The sequence below is a fragment of the Chrysochloris asiatica genome, unplaced genomic scaffold, assembly GCF_000296735.1.
Source record: "Chrysochloris asiatica unplaced genomic scaffold, ChrAsi1.0 scaffold00073, whole genome shotgun sequence".
In the NCBI taxonomy this organism is placed as follows: Eukaryota; Metazoa; Chordata; class Mammalia; order Afrosoricida; family Chrysochloridae; genus Chrysochloris; species Chrysochloris asiatica.
In genome coordinates, this window is record NW_006408591.1 from 4,340,577 (window position 1) to 4,365,494 (window position 24,918).

At 40.5% G+C, this 24,918-nt stretch overlaps 1 protein-coding gene across 1 annotated transcript in view; it reads right to left on the reverse strand.

The window, feature by feature from the left end:
• The window catches only part of ATP10B (ATPase, class V, type 10B), a 184,701-nt gene extending 168,275 nt beyond the window's left edge, over window positions 1–16,426 (reverse strand). The window contains exons 1-2 of the mRNA XM_006864944.1: window positions 16,146–16,426; window positions 14,538–14,732 (exon numbers count right to left, since the gene is read on the reverse strand). Of these exons, the coding sequence (XP_006865006.1) occupies window positions 14,538–14,732; window positions 16,146–16,420 (470 nt within the window). The 5' untranslated portion in view covers window positions 16,421–16,426. The remainder of the gene's footprint in view (window positions 1–14,537; window positions 14,733–16,145) is intronic.
• Window positions 16,427–24,918: the final 8,492 nt, after the last annotated feature.

The window sequence follows — 24,918 nt, forward strand, 5'->3', positions numbered from 1 at the left end:
TCGAGTCGGTGCTGATCCATAGAGACCCTATATAGGGTTTCTGAAGAGCAACTGGTGAGCTTGAATCGCCAACCTTATAGTTCAAACCAACTTTTCTGTCCAGCGCATTAACCCACAGCACCACACCAACCAAACCATAACTATGTTATGCAATCAGAGGCAAATTTTTGACAACTTTAAAGATACAGAAATGTGATATCAGTGACATTTCCTTCTTGCAAAGGGCCATTCTGTGCTGGTCCCTGATCCTCTGGGGTCCAGTATGTCTCCCTAACTGTCAGGAGCACATCTGTGCAGAAGTCATGGACTCACAGCCCGAGGGGGTCCAGCTGGGGAGACAATGTATGGTTTTTATCCAGGGGGGTCAGAAAAGTGGTATGCCTCTGCATTGAATGATACCCAGATGCGGCCGGCAGCTGGCCAGGAGCTGCTTGTGGAAGTCATTTGCTCATTAAACCAGCACTACTGGAACAGATGCCCAAGGTAGACGTGTCCACACGCTCATGATCATCCCCTTTTCAGTGAGTCCACACCTGGGAATTGACTGCTATTTTAGTTCCATGCTATGTTCACTGCCGTTTAAAAATAAGACAAATCAAAGTGGCTTGGGACTAAGGCTCCATCTGGCAGATTCTGCCTTAAGGAGAAATTAAGTGGTGCAGTGCTAAACGGCTTTCTGAGAGGGGATAGGGCTTATTAAGAGGTAGATAAACAGCAAGAGATGTTTGTAACTGACTGGATGCTGTTAGGGAGCAGGTAAAATGGGGGAATGGAGGAGCAGAGGATGCTTAATGCTCTGCTTCTCATGTATCTGGGGGTCATCAAAAAGGTTTCAGTAAACTCAAGTCAAGAGAATTTTCAAGAGGATTCATAGTTTTTTTTGGGATTTCCTAATAAACATAAAATGATGAGCTGACCTGGGTTGTCCTTTGGGAAGCTTGAGTGCCAGGTTCAGAGTAAAAGGGAAAAGACCAAGAAGAATGAGGGCAGGAAGGAATCAAGAGCAGGATTGAATCCCAGCTCACCGCTTACTACCTGTGCAACCTTGGACAAGTGACTTACTCTTTCAAACCCTTTGTTTATTCATCTGCCACTGGAAGGTAATATTCATACTTGCCTCAGAGGGTTGTTGAAAGGAATGGTGATATGAGCTGTGCAAGGAACTGAGCTCAGGACTTTGCATAGTGGGAACTGAATGAATAGATGATTCTTTTATTATGATGATGATATAATTATGATGATGCTGATGATTTTTATAGTGAGGGCTAAAAACCACTTGATAGGCCCCAGGATCTTTTTGTTGTTCAGGCCATTGGGCCATCTTTTTTTAGCCTATGATTATATTCCTTAGCTTGGTTCCAGGTACACAATATCTTGTAAACACATGAGACTCTAAAATATCTCAACATTTTCTTAAGAGTGTAGTGGTTACGAATTGGGCTGTGAACCACAAGGTCAGCAGTTCGAAACTACCAGCTGTTACGCGGGAGAAAGATGAGACTTTCTGCTCCCGTAAAGATTTACAGCCTCAGAAACCCTGTACAGGGTCGCTATGAGTTGGAAACAATTCCATGGCACACAGCCACCAGTAGTAGATTGGAAACTGAAGGCTAGGGAGCCTGGCAGCTGGGAAAAAAATCCTTCCTTAACAGCTGAGCTGGAAGGGATTTGATAGACTGCATTTTCAGGTGAGGAAACCGTGGGATGTGACCTGACCGAGGTGCACAGCAACAAAGCTTGAGCTGGAACCTCTGTTACTTCCATGACTCAAAGGAGTAGAACCAATGGCCCTGTGGCTGGTTTAGGAATATTTGAAATACCCAACCATCTGGGTATTGGTGAAAAAGCTAGAGGCTTAAGTCCACCCAGGGGTGCACTGTCAGAAAGGTCTGATATCTACTGAGAGATCAGCCACGGAAAACTCTTTGGAGCATAGCTCCACTCTGATACACGTCAGATTGCCATGAACAGGAATCCACCCAGTGGCAACTGGCTTGTTTGTTTGCACTGATGTAGATTATATCATGAGTGGTTAAGGGCTTTGTAGTCAAGTGATCCAAAATTGAAACCTGAAACTCTCTTTTACATGTACTTTAACACACTACTTAAACTCTTGGACCCTCAGTTTTTTTATTTGTCCAATGGGGAAAATGTAATCTATTTATTCTACAGGTTGAAGTGAGAGCTAAAGACGATAATGGATGTCAAGTGCTTAGCAACCTCACAGCAAATGGCATTTACTGCTGTTATTATTATCATTATAGTTATTATTAACGTGAGTCAAACAGGATCACTGCTTGTGGAGACTGCCAACTATAGACTGTCGTAATTGTTTTCTCAAGCTGATAAGAAGGATGTGAGGGTTTTTCTTGGCTAAAGGAGGAGGTGTGGCATTGTGCGTTAATGCACCAGACTGTAAAGCCGTTTGAACTGCAAGGTTGGCAGTTCAGGCTCACTAGCTACTCCTTGGAAATCCTAAACAGGGTCTCTATGGGTTGAAATAGACTCCAGGGCACTTAAGAACAACAACAAAGGAGGAGTCTGGCAAGAAGAAGTAGGAGTTTAAAAGTGAGAAAGGGACAGTATACTATTAGTATCTAATCTGACCCCAGGACATGAAACAGAAGCAGAAGTTACATTTAAAACAGCTCAGGCCTGTGTCCTGCCACCTCATGATTCATTGTCCCCTGTACCTTTCTGTCTGCTACAGATCACAGAGGGACTTAAAGGATAGAGGGTGTTAGGCTTGGAGGACTCAGGAAAGCATAGCTGAGACCAAAGGAGCAGATGATGGGGAACCTTGGCATGGCAGGAAATTAAGGAGGGAGGATTAAAGTTCCAAAGCAGCAGTTGAGCTAAGGGTCACTGTCACTGGGGCATTTATATAAATGTGACCTCAATGGCACCCAGAAACTGGTAAGGACAGTAACATTTGGGTCACATCTGTATAGTATAATCCTTCAGGCGGTGGGGAGGATATTGAAGCCCCAGCTCTAGACTTGTGTGTCTATGTGTTGTTGTCATATGCAGAAAGCAGGATCAAGCAAAGAATGACCTCAAGCAGTGATGGTCAAGTACTACGTACTTTGTAATCCTGGTGTGGTGCTGTAGGATAAACAATGGACTGATAATCTCAAGGTTGGTGGTTCAAATCCACCAGTCACTCCTCAGAAACCCCATATAGTGTTGCTATGAATCAGAGCTGAATTGATGTCACTTAACATCTATTAGTGGAGTCTTGGTGTGTCTCTGTTGGCTAATGCACTAGACTGCAAAATTGTTTGAACTACAAGGTCAGTGGTTCAAGCTCACCAGCGCCTCCTTGGAAACCCTATACAGGGTCACTATTGGTGGGAACCAACTCGATGACACTTAACAACAACAACAACAACAACAACAACAACAACAACAACAACATCTATTAGTAGTATTTTCGGAGTTCTGGTGTGGCGCTTGAAGTTTGGTTTGAACTGCAAGTTCGATAGTTCAAACTTACCAGCTACTCCTTGGAAACCTTATACAGGGTTGCTGTGCGTCAGAACTGACTCAATGGCACTTAACAACAACAAGCAGTATTATTATCTCTATTTTATGGATTAGGAAACTGAGGCCTAAAATGATTATGTAATTTACATGAGGTCATATAAGTAATTCTGACCACTTGTCCATTAGATAGTGTGTGAGTGTGAAATGTATTTGTGTATGTGCACCAGGATATGTGAGTGACAGCTCTGGGAGCTTCAGGTCAATTTTGTCTCTAGGAGTGAGGCACCAAAGCAGTGGAAGCCTCTAAAGTTGGTGATATAAACACAACAGAAGCTAGCTACATTGAGAATAAGAGTGTCACCTTTGGCAATTGTGAGCTCCTTAATGATACAATGGGCTATAAATCCTCACCTGCTTAAATACAAACCATGCCTGTTGACAGGAGAGCAGAGCTTCATGGACACGTGAATTCTTGTTTTATAACTCTTTCACCCACTGAGTTTTGGGGAGGATCTAACACATTCTATCCTGAAATGACAGGATGAATTGGCCCAAATGGTTAAAGGTTTTCTGTGATCCCAGGGTGAGGCAGTGGGAGTAGTGTGGGCACTAGCAAAATTTATATTTCAAAGAGAAATCTGGTTTGCAGATGCCAAATACAGAGTAAAGGCTTGGGGGCTGGACAAAATGTTCTGTTAGTCTATAAACTCCAGCCGGAGGCACTTTTCATAAGCATGCTCTAAATGACACAATGTTTCTCTGTTGTCTGCATTTTTCAGATTCTTTCCCCAGTTCCATTTTTGCTGTGTTGTTAGAGCTTGGAGTCAAAGTCTATGGTTAGAGATTTTTGTCGTCTCTCATGCAGTTCCAAATTCCAGCCAAACGGTCTATCTCGCTTGCTCCATTTTGGTCAAGCTCACTTGACACTTGACAATCAAAGTTATGGAACTCTTCCTAGCAATATTTTCACTAATATTTTCTGACACTTACCACCAGAAAATAGGAAGCATTTTATGTGCATTCTTTCATTTAGAAGAAGCCTTGGTGGCCCTTTGGTTAAACAGTTGACTGCTAACCAAAAGGATGGTGGTAAGGAGCTCTGATAGCATAGTGGTTATGAATTGGGCTGCTAATCTCAAGGTCAGCAGTTCGAAACTACCAGACGTTCCGTGGGAGAAAGATGAGGCTTTCTGCTCCCGTAAAGATTTACAGCCTCGGAAACCCTGTACAGGGTCACTATGAGTCAGAACTGACTCCATGGTACTTAACAACAACAAAGCAGTTCCATGGGAGAAAGACCTATAAAAATTACAGACTAAACAACCCTGCGAGTTCAGATCTGGAAATGAACTTAGTTAAATTTTTAACTGAAAATCCTGGTGTAATGCTGTAGGATCACCATTAATTAGACTGCAAACCTCAAGGTCAGCAGTTCAAACACACCAGCTGCTCCTCAGAAACCCTATACAGCTTCGCTACTTGACAACAACAACATAAAGAAATAGTAACACTAGGGAGGTATGTACATCTTAGAATAATCAACCACTTGAGATCAAAAGGACAGCACTTACCCAAGGACAAAGTTCAGAAGGGTTAGGAAAGATGAAGGAAAGGAAATAAAAGGAGGAATTAGAATAAGTGATGTTTCATTATGGAAATTCAAATCAATGACATGAAATGGAATATGAAATAATTATTGAATGGCACATCTGCTCTATAAACCTTTACCCAATTCATTAACAATAAAAAGGCTTTTTTTGGTTTGGTAAAAAAAAAAACAAAAACAAACCCAAAATCTTATGGGTCAGCTCTACTCTGTCACATGTGGACTCTATGAGTTGAAAACAGATTCAATGGTACTGAACAACAACATGCCATTTAATATTTGCTGCAATTTCAGGATGTAGTTTTGGGTTCAATATGGGTTTTACACAGTACTTTGATACCTAAATTCTTCAGGTAACACTCACTTCCTGGTGTCTTTTGTCCCCTTCCCCCCACCTCATCCCCCCAAAATAAAACTATTATTCAGAGGAAATGACAGTAGAATGAGGAACATATAATTCCTTTGTTAATAGCTGCACAAGTATGATATTCTGATATACATGCTGAGCTAGAAGTTAGATTGGAGCAGAAGGTTTAGACTCTGGGCTAATGTGGCCACCTACATTCCCCCTCTGTGAATCAAAGTCTTGTTACAGGTGTGCTCAACTTTACTGTGGAAAGGGAAGATGGAGGAAAAAGGGCCAGACCTGGCAGCATTTTTCAAATTAAGATAAAAAAATCTGCCAATACAAGAAAAGAGAAAACTAGAGAGAGCAAGCAACGGTTCATGCTTTTCAAACATTATAAATCTGACCACAAAGAGTGGGGAGGAAGGGATGTGACCCAATGAATGGGCTTTTACCAATTAAAATTAGCAGTTTCTCTCATGTATGAGGGGCTGTCAAAAAAATATCGGAAAAATTCCATTGTTTAATTATATTTTCCACTAACTTTTTGAAGCTCCCTTGTATGTGTGGGGAATGTATCCAGAAAGATGAAGACTTGGGCTGGACCTGACATTTAGTTCAGGTTGCTGAAGTTGAATAATTTGGGGGTGAGGTAATTGCAAATTAAAAAGAAAAAAAAAATTATGATGTGCTACTTGCTGTTGTTAAGGGTCGTTGAGTTAGTTCTGACTCATAGCGATGAATGAAGCTGCTAAGCTAGAACCACCAACCTTACAGTCTAAACTGACCTTGCAGTCCATGCATTAATGCACAGTACCACACCAAGACGCCCCTTAGTGTAGTGGTCTAACACGTGTGTCTAACACAGGAAAGGTCCCCTGTTCAAGACTGGGAAGAAACAGCTAGTATTGGAGTCCTGGTGTGGCACTGTAGGATAAACACTTGACTGCTAGCCACAAGGTCAGAAGTTCAAGCCCACCAGCTGTTCCTTGGAAACCCTATACAGGATCACTGTGAGTCAGAACTAACTATGTGGCACAACAACACTTTTATTGCAGACACTCAGCTTACAAAGACTATCTCATTCAAGTCTATGACACTAAGAGATAGGTTTGAGTGTTATCCCATTTTACAGATGTTGAAATGCAGTCTCAAGCAATCAAGTAAATATGACCACACATTTAGTAAGTGTCAGCTGTAAGATGATCCCAAGTCTGATATCAAACCCCTTGATATCAGGTATCCAGTAAGATATTGTTATTGTTTAGTGCCATCCAGTTAGTTCTGATTCTAGTGACCCTGTATAGGGCTTTTAGCTGGTATATTTAAACTACCAATCTTGCAGTTCAAACTGACTTTGTAGTCCAGTGCTTATCATTCAGTGCCACACCAGTACACTCCAGTAAGATGCTTGGTTTTAAACATAATTGTTGAAGCTGCTGTGAATCCACCCTTTTATGGCATTGTACTGTAATAGTCTGTTTCTATGGTTTTTATATTTTTAAGCCAGTCTGTGTGCCATCTTCATGTTTTTTTTTCACAAGACACATAATTACAATTACTATTTAAAGAAGGAAGACATGGGGTCCTGGACTGTTTAAGTAGATTCTTTTGGGCCATGTGGTTAATTAGTGAAAGAACCAGGACTCAAAACTCTAGTTTCCTCATTTGCAGGGACAATAAACTGAAGAGTGGTCCCCCAAATGGTATGTCTGAGTTCTAACCCCTAAAGTTCATCACTGTGACCTAAGTAGGAAAAGGGTCTTTTTAGATGTAAATAAATTAAGGATCTCAAGATGAGATCATCCTGGATTTAGGATGGACTGTAAACCCAATGATAAGTGTTCTTTAACAAGAAAGGAGAGGGGATTTGAGATGTAGATCTACAAAGGAGAAGGCCATGGGAAGACAGAAGCAGAAGTTGGAGTGACACACTGCAAGGCAAAGGAGAACAAGCATTTCTGGAAGCCACCAGAAGGTCAGAGAGAGGCACAGATAGGATGGTTCTTTTTTAAAGCCTCTTGGCCAAGTGACAGCATCAATGGACTCAAGCGTGGCAACAATAGTGAGGTTGGCCCAGGATCCTGCAGTGTTTCATTCTGCTGTGCATAAGGTTGCTATGGGTCAGTACTGACTCGATGGCACCTAACAACAACAAAAGGAACCAGCACTACCTACACCTTAATTTTAAACTTCTGGACTCCAGAATGAGCAACTACTGTTCATTTAGTTGTTTTAAGCCAGTTAATGTTAGTTTAGTATGGGAGCTCTAGCAAACGATTATGCAATGGAGGTACTGGTATGAAAGGCAGCAAAGATACATGTTTCTTGTCCAGCAGAATTTACCATTGCTGGAGAAGGAGGGTTTCCGTGCCATGCTGTCAGAAGAGAAACAACAATTACTTTTGTGTTCTAGTTTATAGAAGGGAAACCATCCAAGTCTTGGTAAGAAGTATCGGATATCTACAAACCTAATTTAGCCATTCTCCTAAATTTCACAACTTTCTTGATCCTGATCTTTCTGATACCCACATAAGTCACATACAACTGCTATGTTGACACATGAATGAGTTGTGAGCTGAACTGTGTTTTCCCTCTGTCTGGTTAGATTCTGCTCAGCCTTCAAAGACCCCCTGACATGTCACCTCCTCTGAGAAGGCTTCCCACAGCATTGATATTCCTGCAGGCACATGAGTCATCACATCCTCTGCACTTCTGTCTCCCTTTGTACATAGGTTACCAAAGTGTATGGAACATTGTAGCTGTTTATAAGTGCCTTGCAACTCCCACATGGAGCCCTTAGAGGTCACACAGGGCCTACCAGATTGGTGAAAGCAAACTGTGTCTCAAATGAATATTTCTTGAAGAGATGAAGGCAAGAGTGTCTGGCTGCTGAAATTCTGGGAGGTTTTTGCTTCATTATAATATGGGGGCCAAAATCATCCTGGGATTCCTTGGTTTACCCTACTCCTTTCCATACTACATGGTTTCTGAATACAATAAAAAAAGTTACTAAGCTGGATGGAAAAATACAAATTTCTTGCTGGGTATGGTTTCTAGATTCATTAAACTGAGCCCTGGGAGAAAGTAAGCTAATACAATTCTAAAACTAATCTCTCCTCGAAGTCATTCCATAAATCTGATTAATGGATCACCTTTAGACCACAAGCACAGTTGCTATATTAAAAGAAAATGCTCTAACAGGATTGTAATTCAGTTAACAAGGCTTCTACTGTTTGCACAAAGACTTATTCCTACAGTATAAAGAATACATGTGGATGATGCATGGACTCTAGTATTCAAGGGACCTGAGGATTCAATTGCACACAAATGAAAAAAGGAGTAAGGAGTATCAGTTTCTCAAATGTGTGACTTCGAGACAAAATGGATAAAGCCAGTGCTTGAGATGTAAGCTTTTATGTCGCTGCTCAGAAAAAGGAGATGTCCTGTCAGATCTTGTATTCATGGTTGGACATTCTGTCATAGATTATCAACATTCAGTAGAAAGCAATGTCCTTTAGCTTCCATCAGTTAAGATTATAACTAACACTTCCTCGCTTCCTATTCTGGCGGGGTTGTTCAAAAATCAATCCACTTCAGATTTGGAAGGACTAAAAGAATAGATAGTAGAGAGTGTCCCAAAGTGGATATGTTCTGGTAAATATGTAGAAAGAAATGACAAAGAATCTAGACTCAAAAATATTTGAACGTGTTAATGTTGGGGATGTGTGTGGAGGTGACCTTCTCAACATCTCTTCCCTTGTATCCAGGTAACTATTACAATTTAACACCTTCCTTATATAGACTCACAGGCAAGATAAGAACATTAGGTCAAATAAAATAGGTGGTAAGTAAGTACTTGAAAAAACATGTCAGGTTATTTCCACATGAAAATATTAATTTCTAGCCCAACTCTTAAATCTGAGAATCCTGGTGTGGTACTGGAGGATAAGCCCTTGACTGTTAACTTGGTAAGCACAAGGTCAACAGTTAAAATCACCAGCAGCTCCTAGGAAACCCTATACAGGTTTGCCATGAGTAGAAATACACTCAACGGCACTTAACAAACAAAACAAGTAAATCTCAGACATTCTGGTCAACCTGTTGTTGTTTTTAATGTTGTCAATTTGGTCCAGCTCATAGCAACACTGCAAATGGTTTCCAAGGAGTGGCTGTGCTGAGTTTGAACCGCCAGCCTTGCAGTTCAAACCAAGCTTGCAGTCCAGCACATTATCCTGCAGCGCCACACCAGGACTCCCAGTATGGTAATACTAGGCATATATTTCTACAAGATAACAACAAACTGGAGCCGAGTGGCCAGATCTGCCTTCTAGGGTGAAGGCATAAGCTCCTTAGTTCTCCACAGTCTTGTCACAGCACCCCAACATTAAGGCCCAAGTGCCCATTGCCACTTATCAGTTTGCCTATTTCGTTTAATTATCTGTCTGGCCCCTATAGTTACATTTGAAAAAGTAAAATTCTCCAAACAAAAAATGCTAGTAAGCATTCAAAAATTATTTCCAAAATCCAGTAAACTTGAAACCACTCTGAGTTAATAAAAGAAGTCCTGCACATGCCAGGTGTCAGGAGAGCCAGATAGCATTTTAAAGCCAAGATCCTTTCTTAAAAAAGAGATCATCTCTCTGTCATCAAGGTCCCTGGATAGCACAGCTGGTTTACACATGACTTTTAACCAAAAGCTTGTCACTTCTAGTCCATCCAGTGGCACTGTGGAAGAAAGGGCTGGCAATCTACTTCCTTCAGATTATAGTCATTGGAAGTCCTAAGGAATGAAGCTCTACTCAGACACATGTAAGACTGATTGCATGAGTTGGAATCAAATTCAGAGCAACAGATTTATCTTTTTGAATACACTTTGGGAAATGCTCCCTATGCTCTTTCCGACTAATAACTCCTTTTTCTAAGATCATTATCTTCTTGCTTTTCAAATGTCCCATGGCAACTTTGTAAAGAACAGACCAACAGTCTGGCTTAAATCAGGACAAGACCCAGCATAGGTGGAGTCCATGGTCTGGTCAACACTGAGATTATCCCTAGGAATGGGCCTATTATTTGGGGATGCTTGGAACAGAGTATTTCTGGCAGATAAGGGTGAGCAAGACCAGACTCATGTCAGCCTATATGCATGCCTTCTCAAGGAACCCGTTCCTGGCTCACCAATGCACATCATCTATTAAAGAAAAAAAAAAAAAGAAAAAGGTGAAAAATAGAAAGTGATGGGGTGGATTAGTCTCAAAAGAAAAAACAACCTCTTTAAAGAAAGCCTCAGAACTCACCAGTTCTTCTTCCTCTGTTTATAATTTCATTTTCCAAAGATGAAAGATGACAAAATCTCACCTTGAGGTGCTTAAGTGAGCCTGCGACATTCAAGGCAATTACCAGTTGCCGACTCATGACAACCCCATGTGTGCCAGAGTAGAACTGTGCTCCATAGGGTTTCCAATAGCTGATTTAAAAAATGTAGATCACCAGATAGTTTTTCCAAGCCACCTCTTGGTGGACTTGAATGGCAACCTCTCAGCAAGTGAGCATGTTAACTATTTGTACCACCCAGGGACAATTAAAACTAGCTAAAACCCCAAAATATTCCAAAAAACAAACCAAGCACACACACAGACACACAACCATCCCAAAGCCTATAATTTATTCTTTTAGAGGCACAATTGTTGCTCTCCAAGAAGAGAGGCTGGAAGTCTATCTGACACCCAGGAACAGGCCTTGGGCTTATCTTAAGGGTACTCCGGCAACAAATCTCTTGTGTTAGTCACCTTGGAACCTTTCCCTGGCTACAACTTTCTCAGTGGACTTTGGATCTTAAAACCTCTAGTTGATCAGTTTCTGTTCCTAAGAAACAAAACAAAGTTGTCACTAAGTCGACTTTCCCTCATAGCAACCCCACGTGTGTCAGAGTAGAACTGTGCTCCATAGGACTTTCAATGGCTGATTTTTCAGAAGTAGATCGCCAGGACTTTCTTTGGAGGTAAACCTCCAAACTGAGCACAGTAAGAACTTGCACTGCTCAGAGACTCCCCAGTAGAAGTAAGTGGTCCCTAATGGGCTGGTGTTCATCACACAAAGTGAGCCCCTTTCATTTAAACAATGACCAGAGCACATAGAGAACGTCTGTAGAACTGGAGTAGATAAAGTCTAAGGGAGTAAGCCAGGCCTACGGTGCTCCTTGAGAGTTTCATTACTTGGCAAGGAGTCAAGCCTTATCTACTGTGAGTCAATCATCGGAGGCTGCTAACTGCTAACCCAGAAAATAGTTTTTGTCACAGTAGCCTTTACTTTGTAAGTCCAGATTTAGCTCTCATGCTTCTCTTGTGGCTCCACTACGTGTCACAAAAGTTGAGACACACTATAATTCTGTCTTTCTCATTTATTGAACAAAAGTATGCCCTTTCTCTAATGACCCAATTTGGTCATTTGTTCAATGGAACTTTCATAAAACAACATGTATAAAATGACATTGGATAATGTGACAAGACATGTGTGCAGATTTCGCTTTGATTGGGATAGAGTCAGAGACGAAGCTCAAAGACAGATATGATGATAGAGCTAATATGAGTTTTCCTTTATATAAACAAAGCAACAGAGGATAAGATAAAATAAACAAGAAAGGGCTGTCATTGTTGGTTGTAACTCATGGTGGACCCATGTGTGTCAGAGTAGAACTGTGTTCCGCAGGGTTTTCAATGGCTGATTTTTTAAAAGTAGATCACTAGGTCTTTCTTTCAAGATGCCTATGGGTTAACTAGAACCCTCAACATTTTGGTTAGCAGCGAGTGGTAACTGCTTGCAACACTCAGGGAATCAAGAGCTTGCATTTATTGAGAATTTAAGATAGCAGGCCAAGTGCTAAACATTTTCCATAGATTATCTCATGCAATTCTCACAACCGCCCCAGGGGATGTTCCAGTTTGTTTAGTAACAAAGTGAGGCTCACAGAGGTTAGGTCGCTTGTCTAAAGTCATGTGGTTAATGAGAGTTGGAGACAAGATTCAACCCAACCAGTGTGCCTCCAATGTTGACTCTCCTAACACAATGTGTACTGCTCCCCTGAACAACAGTAATGATGTTTCCTCTGAGAGCCCCAAGCATGCTCAGATTAGCTCATGGCCACTCAGAGATGAGAATTTATGCAGAATTCTTAAATGTTGAACAAATCTGAAATAAATACCATATAATAAAGATCTCCTAACTGTTGTGCTGTAGGGAGCACGGTGGCTCTGTAGAATAAGCACTGGACTTCGAACCACAAGATTGGTGGTTTAAGTCCATGAGCTGCTCTGTGGGAGACAGATGGGGTTTTCAGCTCCCTCAAGAAGAATTAAAGCCTTAGAAACCCTATACAGGGTCGCTATGAGTCGACACTGCCAGTGTGGCACTTTATGGTAACAACAACAAGGATAAGTACTGGACTGCTAACCGCAAGGTCGTTACTCCTCGGAAAGCCATCTCAGGGTTTCTGTGACTCGACAACACTTAACAACAGCAACAGTCATTTTAAACAACTGACACAAGCCTCTTTTTAATTTAAAAATTTTAATCCTCATTGGAGGTTACTGAACAACTTCACTAAAATAACTCCCCCAACCCAGTCCCTTCCGTAAACAACAGCAGCTGTGTTAGCAATCAAAGAAAGATCAAAGACTTGCCTGGGTTTTAGTATTATTTGGCTTTACCTGCTGTAAGTGAAGCACTCTCGATTATTGATCAGTTTATCAGATTTGAACCTCCAGAGGTCTTCCCAAGCATCCTTGATGGCAGTCGTCCCCAGAATGATACAGATTGGAATCATGCTCACCTCAGGCTGGAATGCATTAACCACAGGAACAAAATTCAAAACTACAAGAGCCACAAAGTAGAAATTGGCAAACCGGTGGAGCTGCTCAAAGATGTTCTTGGGAAGAAAGGACAATAAGGTGTACTTGCTGGTCTTAATTCGATTCCCACAATAATGCCTGTTGGGGTTCTTTTTGTGAGACCATCCTTCAAAGGGTAGATTGGAAACCACCACTCGTTTTTTGTCTTCTTTCCTTTTGTGCTTTTTTCTTCCTTCCTTTCTCATCTCTGCTCAATCCTCTCTCTTCAATTCCCATAGCATGGAACTTGAATTCCCAGTAAAGGAGTTTTTCCCCTGACTAGTTCCATTGTTTAGCTGCCAGCCAGTCTTGTCTTTGACATCTTTCACTGGTCTTCTCTGCTGAAAATGCTGTCTTCTTTCAAAGGAAAATGAAAAATAAAAAGCTGGCGTATAAACACCAAGGGAGAAATGACAAGGAAAGAACCTGCAGAGAACAGGTGTGCACCTTGCCAGGCCACTTCCTTCTCCTTGTTTGAGCACTCCACCTGTTGGAATGTAGACGTCACTCACAGGTATCTTCCTTTTCCACCCAGGCAGTTGAGAGCAGGCGCGCTAACTCTGGGTCCTAAAACCTACCTGGTTACATCTAAAAGCAAGAGTTTTAAGCCAAGAACCTCAGATCCTTTAAGCACGGTATACATTTTCTTCTTTCACAGATATTACGTGGTACCCTCCAAAACATTGATCTTGAATTCAGTCTCCTGAGATCCAGTCATAGTGTTAACTTTCTGTTACTAATATTATCTCCTTGAGCTTAATGAGTGTTTATACAAAGTGTCTAAATCATGACATTTTGGACCGGATAATTAGTTATTGTATGGAGTTCTTCTGTGCCTTGTAAGGTATTTAGCATCACCTCTGGCCCTTATACACTATGTGCTGGTATTACTCTCTCCTAGCATGATGACTAAAAATGTCACTGTGTTAAAGGGGCAATTCTCTGGGTGGTACAAATAGCTAATGCACTTACTTGATCACTGAAAGTTTGGAGGTACAAGTCTACCCAGAGTTGCCTCAAAAGAAAGTCCTAGTGATCTACATCTGAAAAAGCAATCATCAAAACTGTCTGAAGTACAGTTCTTCCTTAGCATAAACTAGATGATCAATGACTAGTTTGGTTTGGAATGTGAGAATAGAGGTCAATCCTTTCACATTCTTATGAGTTTGAATAACGATTTTTTAAGAGAGAAAACAGGTATGATTTCCCTTACCTTTCATATATTTGGATGTTGGAACCATTTATCTCTCTATCAAAGAGGTATCTCTTGAAATCCTCCATGCCGTCCTTGACCATGATGATGAACAGGACAATGGCCAATGGTAACATGGTGATTTCTCTGTGGAAGACTTCCATGGACGGTATCCAGTTCAGAATCACCAGGAACAGGAAATAGAGGTTAGCCCATCTGAAAGGGGCAAAGTGTGAGTACAAGCCACAGAGGGAGAAGGAAAATACACTAGCTACACTTTCTTTCTGGGGTCCTGGTGTGGCGCTGTGGATTAATGCACCAAACTGCAAAGCCATTTGAACTGTAAGGTTGGCAGTTCAAGCTCACCAGTTGCTCCTCGGAAACCCTATATAGGGTCGCCATGGGTCAGAACCAACTTGATATCACTTAACAACAACAACAACACTGTCTTTCTAAACATTGGCTCTTACCAACTAAAATGACATTACTTAGAACATTACAGTAGGGCTTTTGAAGCCAAATTGAGATTGAAATGCAAACTCTGACCCTACTGTTTACTAGTTGTATGATCATTCTGAGTCTCAGTTTCCTTTTGTGTAAAATGGGGATAGTCCTACCTACTTTGAAGTCCTGGTGTGGCACTGTAGGATAAGCACTGGACTGCTAACCACAAGGTTGGTGGTTCAAACCAGCCAGCCGTTCCTCAGAAACCCTATACAGGGTTGCTATGAGTTGGAACTGTCTCAAAGGTACTTAATGACAACAACACTACCTACTTTAAAGGGCTTTTAAACATATTTCACAGCATAATGTTTTTCAAGTGCACAGTATCGGGCCTAGAATACAGAAGTTGCATGGTAAATGGTAGCTCATAATAACTGCAAAATTTTGGATCTTATCAAAGCATATAATTTGCTTTGTTGTTGTTGTTAAGTGCTATCAAGTTGGTTCTGACTCATAGTGATAGCGATTGTGTATAGGTTTCCAAGGAACGGCTGGTGACTTTGAACTGCTAACCTTGTGGCTCAATCTGACCTTGTGGTCTAGTGCTTTATCCCACAGCACAATACCAGGAGAATGGCTTGTGTTTTTGAGTTTTCCAAGTGCATCTTGCTTCTTCTTGCCACAGTGATATTGCACACTCAGGTTGACTTGCAGAAACATTTTCACCTAGTAAATGTGCTTTTGTTTTTCAGATCAGACCTTAATTATTCATTCTACAGAGAAGTTGTTCTTGCTTCCCTTAACCAAGCTAGATTTCTCTATTATTCCCTCTAATGGCACCATCACCTCTCCTTTGAAGTAGTTAGCTGAGTTATTCCTTTCCATCAATTATTATGATTTAAAAAAAGTAATGTCTCTTTCTTTCACTAGACAGCAAGGACAGTGTTTCTATCTTTCTGCATTCTTGCATCTCTAGCATTCAACACATGGCACGATACAAAGTAGAACCCAGTATTTGCTTATTGAAGAATGAATAAATGGCACAAACTTTTCAAGTTGCCTGGATGAACACCTATACTATTTCACTTGGCTATGAAAGCAAAGGTGGCCCCAGAGGGAAGGAGTTCCAAGTTTGTCTGAGTGGCAGGTACTTATTTAAAGTGTTTGGGTCAAGTGGTTGTATACCTGTGAAACTGCTCAAAGAGATTCTGGGGCAGAAAGGTGAAGAGGGTATATTTCGTTGTGCAGATTCTGTTGTCTGAGTATTTCCTGGAGACCTTTCCCCAATCCTGGTGGAATATCCTGTTGTTGGGGAACACAACCCGCTGCTGCTTCAGGTTGTAGCTCAGTCTTGGCCTCTCTGTAGAGAGCAGTGGTGTGGTTTCTGATGGAGGCCTGGGGAAGCCATCTTTGACTCGCCATTGCCATCGGAGCCAGGATGAATCCACAGAGAGGGCCATTTCTGGCAGTAGGCTAAGGTGAGACAAAAGACCATTAAGTGCCTATGGTCAGGAGAACAAGGTGGCATATTGGCCTACCCACTTGCCCATGCCTCAATCCAATGTAGATAGTGGGGTACAATGTGAGAAAAATAAACCCAGTTCCTATGCTTTACATGCTCTAGGGTGAAAGACATCAACAAATAATCATGTAAATAACGTACAATAAACCCTGTGATGAGTTCACAAAAGCATTTAATGGGGTTGTAGATGTGTATTGTAGACACAGGGCTATCGGGAAAAACAAAAGTATGATCTGGTGGGCTAGATTTCTAACTTTAGTTTATCGCTATGCTGAACTGCTCCTTCACCTGACTGACTTCCAGGTTCTTTACCATGAAACAAGGAAAACTATTCTTAGTTTGCTTTTTTTAAAATTTTCTTTTTTTCAAATAGCATTTTTTTTTGGTGAGAAATAAATTGGATAGTATATAAAAAGTACATTAAAACATGTCTTTAAAATAAAGGGGAAATATACTTATTCCTAAGGAGATCTGGTAACATAGTAGTTATAAGTGGGGCTGCTAACTTCAAGGTCAGCAGTTCAAACCTAGCAGTCATTCTGTGTGAGAAAGATGAGTCTTTCTGCTTCCATAAGGATTTATAGCCTCAGAAGCCCTGTGCAGAATCCTATGAATCAGAACCGACTTCACAGCACACCACCACCACCATATTTATTCTTTACGTTTTCTGAACTCTGTCATTTTCAGATACTGATTGTACTGAGAGAAACTCAAATGAGAGTGACAGGTGGAAAAGAACAGGCAAGCTCTTATCTAAGACGTGGGTCAGAGGTGACTGTGCTATCCTGACTCCATTCCGTGAATCATCTGCTGACTTTTTATGACCCACTTGCCTGGAAGAAGATCACTTCCTCTCAACCCAGCCCATTTAGTGATTTCTGAAAGTGAGTGCATGGCCAAAGAGATGATCTCCCTAGCTGGCAAAAAAAATTCTGCTTTATATATGATATTTGAGTTTCTATGCTCCTCTTATAGAATCTACAATCAAACCCTCAAGGTTCCTTTTGGTCAAATTTTGTTAAAAACTCAAGAAGTTATTACTCAAGAATTTCCAATGAGAAGTTAGAAGTTGTCTGTATATAGAAAGTCATTTCTCACTTAGTAGACTCAAGAAGATTTTCTTTGGAATAAATGGCTGAGTGATGTCATGTATTACTATTATCTTACAGTGAACAACCCTTTCTGTCATGTGAATATGATCCATTTAAAAAAGAGACCCATTTCTAGTTTAAATGGTAATAATGTTTCACCTTTCTGATGCCCATATGATCTGACCTTCATCATAATTCTCCTCATGCTTTAAATCAATCCAAATGATTTTCAATCTATAACACCAAGGCTGCAGGAAACTCTTCAGAGCCTTAAGTGATCCCTTTTTAGCAAGCATGAAAAGCATATGCAATTACTAGTGCCCATCATGATATGACCAAAAGCAATATTATGACATTTGGCAAGCCAGAAATGATATTCTATATCTTCTTCATTATTATGAAAAATATGCCCCTTTAATAGATTATTTTGTATTGCAAAGGAAAAAGGAAATGAAAAGATAATTCATGAATAGAGTTGAAAATGCAAATGAGAAATCTTGCCTTGTCTACTGTCATACATATCAGACTTCTCTCAATTCTGATGATAAAATCTGTATAAACGAAGAGATTGGAGAGGCAGGTGTTTTATGTTGGATAGTTTAGAGAGTCCATTTATCATAATTATACCTTCTCATATTCTTTTTAAAAAACAATATAAGATAAACTATCTTAAAAATGAAACAGATGTAGAACTGATTCTAAACTAGTGGGTGAAAGTTTGATGAGAAACTGGATTTTTATAGCTCAAAAATATTATTACATAAATTACTAATTATAATAATGAAAAAAATCATTTTGTAGTGGAAAAACCTGGCAGACACCACCTTTACTGGGAGATCAAAGCAAACACCACTGATTTTTTGAGAAAGTACTCATCTTGTGCCCACTGATATCATGTACCAAGAACATGACATTACTTCTGTTTCTGGAATCATGAAAAAAAAAAAAAACACCAGAAAACTAAAATTTGGACTGTTCTGCAAAACAAATGGCCTGTGCTCTTCACAGATCAAAGACTGGCTTCTGATTAAAGAAAACTAAATAGATACAACAACGAAATGTAATGTGTGATCTTGGATTGGTATAAAAGACACTGTTAGACCACTGATGAAATTTAAATACCAATGTGGATTAGGCAATAGTACTTTATGATTTTTTTTTTTTTTTAATTTGAGAATTACATGGTGATTATAAAAGACTGTAACAAGCCCTGGTGACTCTGTAGTTATATAGCTTGGCTGCTAAATAACAGTTGGTGGTTCAAACTCACCAATAGCTCCATTGGTGTCAGTCTGATGTAAAGATTTACAGCTTTGGAAATCTTATGGGGGCAGTTCTATTTTGTCCTATAAGGTTTCCATGAGTCAGAAACTACTAAATGGAAGCTCTGGGTTTGGGTTTGGTGGGTTATATAAGAGAATATCTTTGTTCTTAGAAGTCCATCTGTCTTAGTTATCTGGTGCTGCTATAACAGAACTATCACAAGTAGGTAGCTTTAACAACCAGAAATCTAGTCTTTCAAAGTTTAGGAGGCTACAAGTCCAAATTCAGAGTGCTGCTTTAGGGGAAGCCTTCTCTTCCTCAATTCTGGGGAAAGGTCCTTGTCTCCTTTCAGCATCTGTAGATCTAATACTCCTCAGAGATCTCCATATGTCTTTTCATCAATCTTCCCCTGGATCTAGGAGCTTCAGACTGCAGGGGCCTCAGATCCAAAACACTCATGCTACTCCTGGCTCACCTTTCCTAGTGGTAGTGGGTCCCTGTTTCTCTGCTCACTTCTCTCTCCTTTGTATCTCAAAAGAGATTGATTCAAGATATAAACTAATTGTGTAGATTGCATTTAGCTTTATTAATATCATAGAAGTGAGAATTTACAACATATGGAATAATTACATCAGATCAGAGCTAATCACATCAGATTATATCATTGTATGATTATATTATATTAGATAACATCCTGAAGGATTGTTGTTGTTATTAAGCAATGTCGAGTTAATTCTGACCCATAGCGACCCTGCAAAGAGTTTCTGAGGAGCGGCTGGTGAGCTTGAACTGCCGAACTTGATGCTCAAATTGACCTTGCAGTCCAGCACATTAATCTGCAGCACCACATCTAAGTCTTAACTGCCAAACCACTGAGACTCCAGACCCAGCCAAGTTGACACAAAACTTTAACTATCACACCATCCTAAATCTTTAAAGTAAAGGGGAAAGACATCCCTAACGTATTCTCTTAACGGTACTGAGAAGAGTGTAGGTTTGTGTATGTTTATGCATGTATGTGTGTGTATGTGTAAACCAAACTAAGACTGTTGTCACTGAGTTTATTCTGAGTCCATGTGTTACAGAGTAGAACTGCTCCATAGGGTTTTTCTGGCTGTATTCTTTGTGGAAGCAGATTGCTAGGCCATTTATTTGGTGGCTCCGTTAAGTGAGTAATTTTTAGGTTATCTTTGGGTTAGTAAATGAATGCAAATCAATTGTGCCACCTGGGCACCTCTGTGTATTTGTATATATATGTCTATAAATATACCCCCCACCACCCACAAACATGCCAGATGGTGGCAGAGTCAGGGAAGATTTCCTGGAAAAGAAACATTTATTTTGACAGCTGAAAAAACAAGTAAGAGTTATCTAGTTAGAGAGAGTATAAACATGTGTTCCAGGCAGAAGAACTGGCTCCAGAAACAGAAGCTTGTAGAAGTAGGGGGCAAAGAGTGGCAGAAGTTAGAAGTGACAGACAGGGGCCAGATAACTTTATTACTCCTATGCCCTATAAAAGCCATTATACTGAGAGTAAGAGAGTCAGGAAGAGTTTATGTAAGGAGAGTGATATGATCAAACCTGTAGATTCCAAGCATTTTTCTGGCTCTAGTAGATAAGAGCAGGTTATAAGAGGAACCAAGACTGCAGACAGGGAGGCAGCTCTTTTATCCACTGATTCACCACCCTCCAAATACAATGACTTCTTCCTAACAGTAGAAATGGAGTCCTGGTGTGGTACTGTAGAGAATACACTACAAGGTCAGTTTTGAGCCACAAGATCGGTAATTCAAACCCACCAGGCACTCCTAGGAAATCCTAGCTAGGGTTGCTGTTGAAACTGACTTCTTGTTGTTGTGTTGTTATGTGCCGTGGAGTCTGTTCCAACTCGTAGCCACCCTGTACAGGGTTTCTGAGGCTGTAAATCTTTACGGGAGCAGAAAGCCTCATCTTTCTCCCGCGAAACAGCTGGTAGTTTCGAACTACCTTGAGGTCCACAGCCCGATTTGTAACCACTACGCTACCAGAGCTCCTTGTGGGTTGAAACTGACTAGACGGCACTTAATAACAACAACAGTAGAATAAGAAACAAAGGGGAATTATGCGATTCGTTTATCTGAGGTATAGCTTATTACAAGGAGCTCTGGTAGTTTAGTGGTTACGAATCGGGCTGCTAACCTCAAGGTCAGCAGCTCGAAACTACTAGCGGTTCCGTGGGAGAAAGATGAGGCTTTCTGCTCTCGTAAAGATTTACAGCCTCAGAAACCCTGTGCAGGGTCACTATGAGTCGGAAACGACTCCACGGTACTTAACAACAACATGGCTTATTACTGCTTTCAGAATTTTTAGAGGGGAGCATGCCTGAAGCATCTACCCAGGATTCTCCCTGTAGTAATACTTTTCTCTCACTCTAGTTTTTTAAAGCGACGTCTCCCACTAAACTTATGGATGTTGTTAAGTGCCACTGAGTAGGTTCTGCCTCCTAGCAACCCTGTTTAGGGTTTCCAAGGAGTAGCTATGGATTTGAATTGCTGACCCTGTGCCTAGAAGTCAGTCCAGTGCTTATGCTACACCAGGACCTTGCTAATTTACATTAAGATGCCTCTGGCTGGAAATGGTCATCCTCCAGCATCAACATTCATTTCTCCTAGATAGAAGGTTCTCTATTATGTAATTTTAATTCTTATAGGGTAGACCATTAGGCTAACATACTGGGTTCATTACAGTTTTCTGAGGAATGCGGTTCTCATTCTTTATCTTACCTGGTTCTTCATCTAACCTGGTCCATTTATTACCAACTCTTTTTTAAAATATTTATTTTAATGAACCCAAGCAAACCCCAACATTAGCAAATCTCATTTGCACTGGTAGGGGTCAATCAACCAGTTATTCTTTGAATCAGAAAATTCGAATTGAACTCTTACTTTATACCAGATAAGTAAACCCTACACATACAACTCTCTTCCTGTGGAGTTTACACCCTAGTGTAGCTGAGATACTTTGAACGCATACTCACTGAAATAAATATGTATTCATCATTGGAGGCAAATGCCACGAAGGAGAACAGGGTGCAGTGAGATCATGTTACAGAGGGACATGACCTATATCCTGAGGTGTGGGACTTGAGTTGAGATCAGAGGATGGGTTAAGAGGTAACTCCAGAGGCACGGGGTATCTCTGTGTGTGTATATGTCTAGATAAGTAAGCATTCTAGCAAGAAGCCACATTTGTAAACCTCCAGGGAGCAAATATGTTGACTTCAAAAATGGAAACAAGACCCAAGTAGGGTTATAACTCAGGAATCAGTAGTTCCCATATATTGGCATAAATAAAATTATATGATTTCTGCTAATTCCACAACTCCCTGCATGCTAGCTTCCTATATGTACTATATATGTTATAAGTACATGCATTCTATTTACATGGGCATGTATATGTGGAAAATACATGTATTAAGAATTATTTTTTCCTTCGTGTACAAGTCTCTAAAGTGTATATCAGTTGGTCAGGACCATTTGGTAGGGAGACTTACACATTAAATTTAATCTGCGTTAGATTCTTGATGAACAGTATTGTTGTGACATGCTGTTCAGTTGGTTCCAACTTATAGTGACTCTGTATAGGGTTTCTGAGACTTTAAATCTTTGTGGAAGCAGAAAGATTCATCTTTCTCCCATGGAGCAGCTAGTGGATTCAAACCGAAGACCTTATAGTTCACAGTCCAGTGCTTAACATATGGAGCCATTGTGCTCCCAATAAACAATATGTTGTTGTTGTTGTTATTGTTAAGTGCTAACTCATAGTGACCCTGTGTGGGATTTCTAAGGAGCGTGGGTTTGAACTGCTAACCTTCTGGTTGGCAGTCCAGTGCTGATCCTACAGTGGCACATCAGAAGTCTAATGAACAGTATGTTGCTGCTAAGTGTTGTGGAGTCAGTTCCAACTCATAGTGACCCTTATAGGATTTACAAGGAACAGCTAGTCGGTTTGAACTGCCAATCTTGTGGTTCAAAATCCAGTGATAATCTTGTAGCATCACACCAGGAGTTTGATGAAGAGTATGTTGCTGTTGTTAAGTGCCTTTGAATTGGTTTTGATGACTGTATAGGGTTTTCAATGAGCAGCTAGTGGGTTTCAGCTGCCCATCTTGTGGTTCACAATCCAGTGTGGATCCTACAATGTCTCACCAGGAGTCCTGATGAACAGTATTATTTTTGTTGTTAAGTGCTGTCCAGTCAGTTCTGACCCATAGTGATCCTGTATAGGGTTTCCAAGGAGTGGCTGGTGAGCTTGAGCCACCTACTTTGAGGTTCAAACTGACTTTGCAGTTCAGTGCATTAACCCACAATGCCACACCAGGACTCCACTGAAAAGTATAGCATCCTGATATTAGAATTAATTGGAATCTGAGGAAATTTAGCCTCCAGTTAAAACTTTAGAATCTTCTAAAACACTCCACCCTGAGGATAAAACATGTAAATCTCACAAAAGCAATATTCTGTTAGACATCTCTCTAGCTTTCCTGACCTGTGGGATGTATTTTGCCCACTGACATTTTTATCTTTTCAGGTTTGCTAGGAAGCTGCTATCCCAGTTGGAGTATGTGCTGCCATTTGGCAGGGGCCTATGTAACTGCGTGAATCAGAAACTTCCTTATCCACCAACTTTACCACCATAATCCACTTGATAGATACGTGTTCCACAGAATTGCATAAAATAGCGTATTATATTAAAAAAAAATTTCTCCTGGATTACAGCATGCCCTTAATTACTGAAAACACATGGCATCAACCAAACACTCAGAGTAAGAATTGATTCAGGCATGAAGTGGTTAACCATTCCTAACCATCCTAGAGGAAATAGGCTAATTAACAGACTACAAAAACCCATCCTTAAGTCAATTGAGTATATTCATTTTCCCAAAACCGCCTTGCCAAATTCTTGGAATCACATTTCCAATTTGTTCTACACCCAAATACAATTTGTCTAATTTCATACAACATATGTTTTTTTTTAGTCAACTCATTTTTTTAAGAACTTAGCTATCTATTTTGGCTTTTGCTAAAGTATCAATATCTGAAATTATGGGGTTGAAAACGTTCGTAGTTTAAAAAATAGGTATTAAAAAACTACGTTTACTAAGGGAGTATAGTGGCTCTATATGATAAGCACTGGACTGTGAATCACGGTACGGTGGTTTGAGCCCGCCAACAGCTCATTGGGAGAAAAACGAGGCTTTCTGTTCCTGCAAAGATTTAAAGTGGAAACCCTATATAGGGTCACAATGAGTTGAAATGGACTCAACAGAACTTAACAACAACAATCAATAATTTATATTAAAATAAAAAGAATATTTGTTTTTACATTGTTGACTCACAGCTTATGTATCTCTATCTGCTCTTCTGGTCATTTGGTTAGGAAGCATCAACACTTATCCAGAAACCACCAGTCATTTCATTGTTTAAGGCTTATCCACTGATGCAGGAATAACTGCTAACATGTTTTATAAGCTCTTTTTATTAATTTATTTTTATCCCACAAAAGGGTCAAAATGACAATAAAAGCAACAACAAAAGGTTGTTCATCAACTCCAAGTTAAGTAAAAGCTTTGTTGTTAAGTTCTGTTGAGTTGATTCCAACCCATAGTGACCCATAGTGACCCTGTATTGGGTTTCCAAGGAACAGGTGGTGAGCTTGAACCACTGACCTTGCAGTTCAAAATGACTGTAGTCTGACGCATTAGCTCACAGCGCCACACCAGGACTCCAAATGAAAGCCTTGTTGTTGTTGTTGTTGTTAAGTTCTGTTGCATAGATTCCGACCCATAGCGATCCTGTGTATAGGGTTTCCAAGGAGCAGCTGGTGAGCTTGAACCATCGATCTTGCAATTCAAACAACTTTGCAGTCTGACACATTAGCCCAACAGCGCCACTCCAGGACTCCAATAAAAGCTTTAGTGGACCAAATTATTTTTAATTCCCTCTCTTAGCATAGTGGTTACGAATCGGGCTGTAAACTGCAAGGTCAGCAGTTCAAAACTAGCAGCTGCTCCGCAGGAGAAAGATGAGGCTTTCTGCTCCCT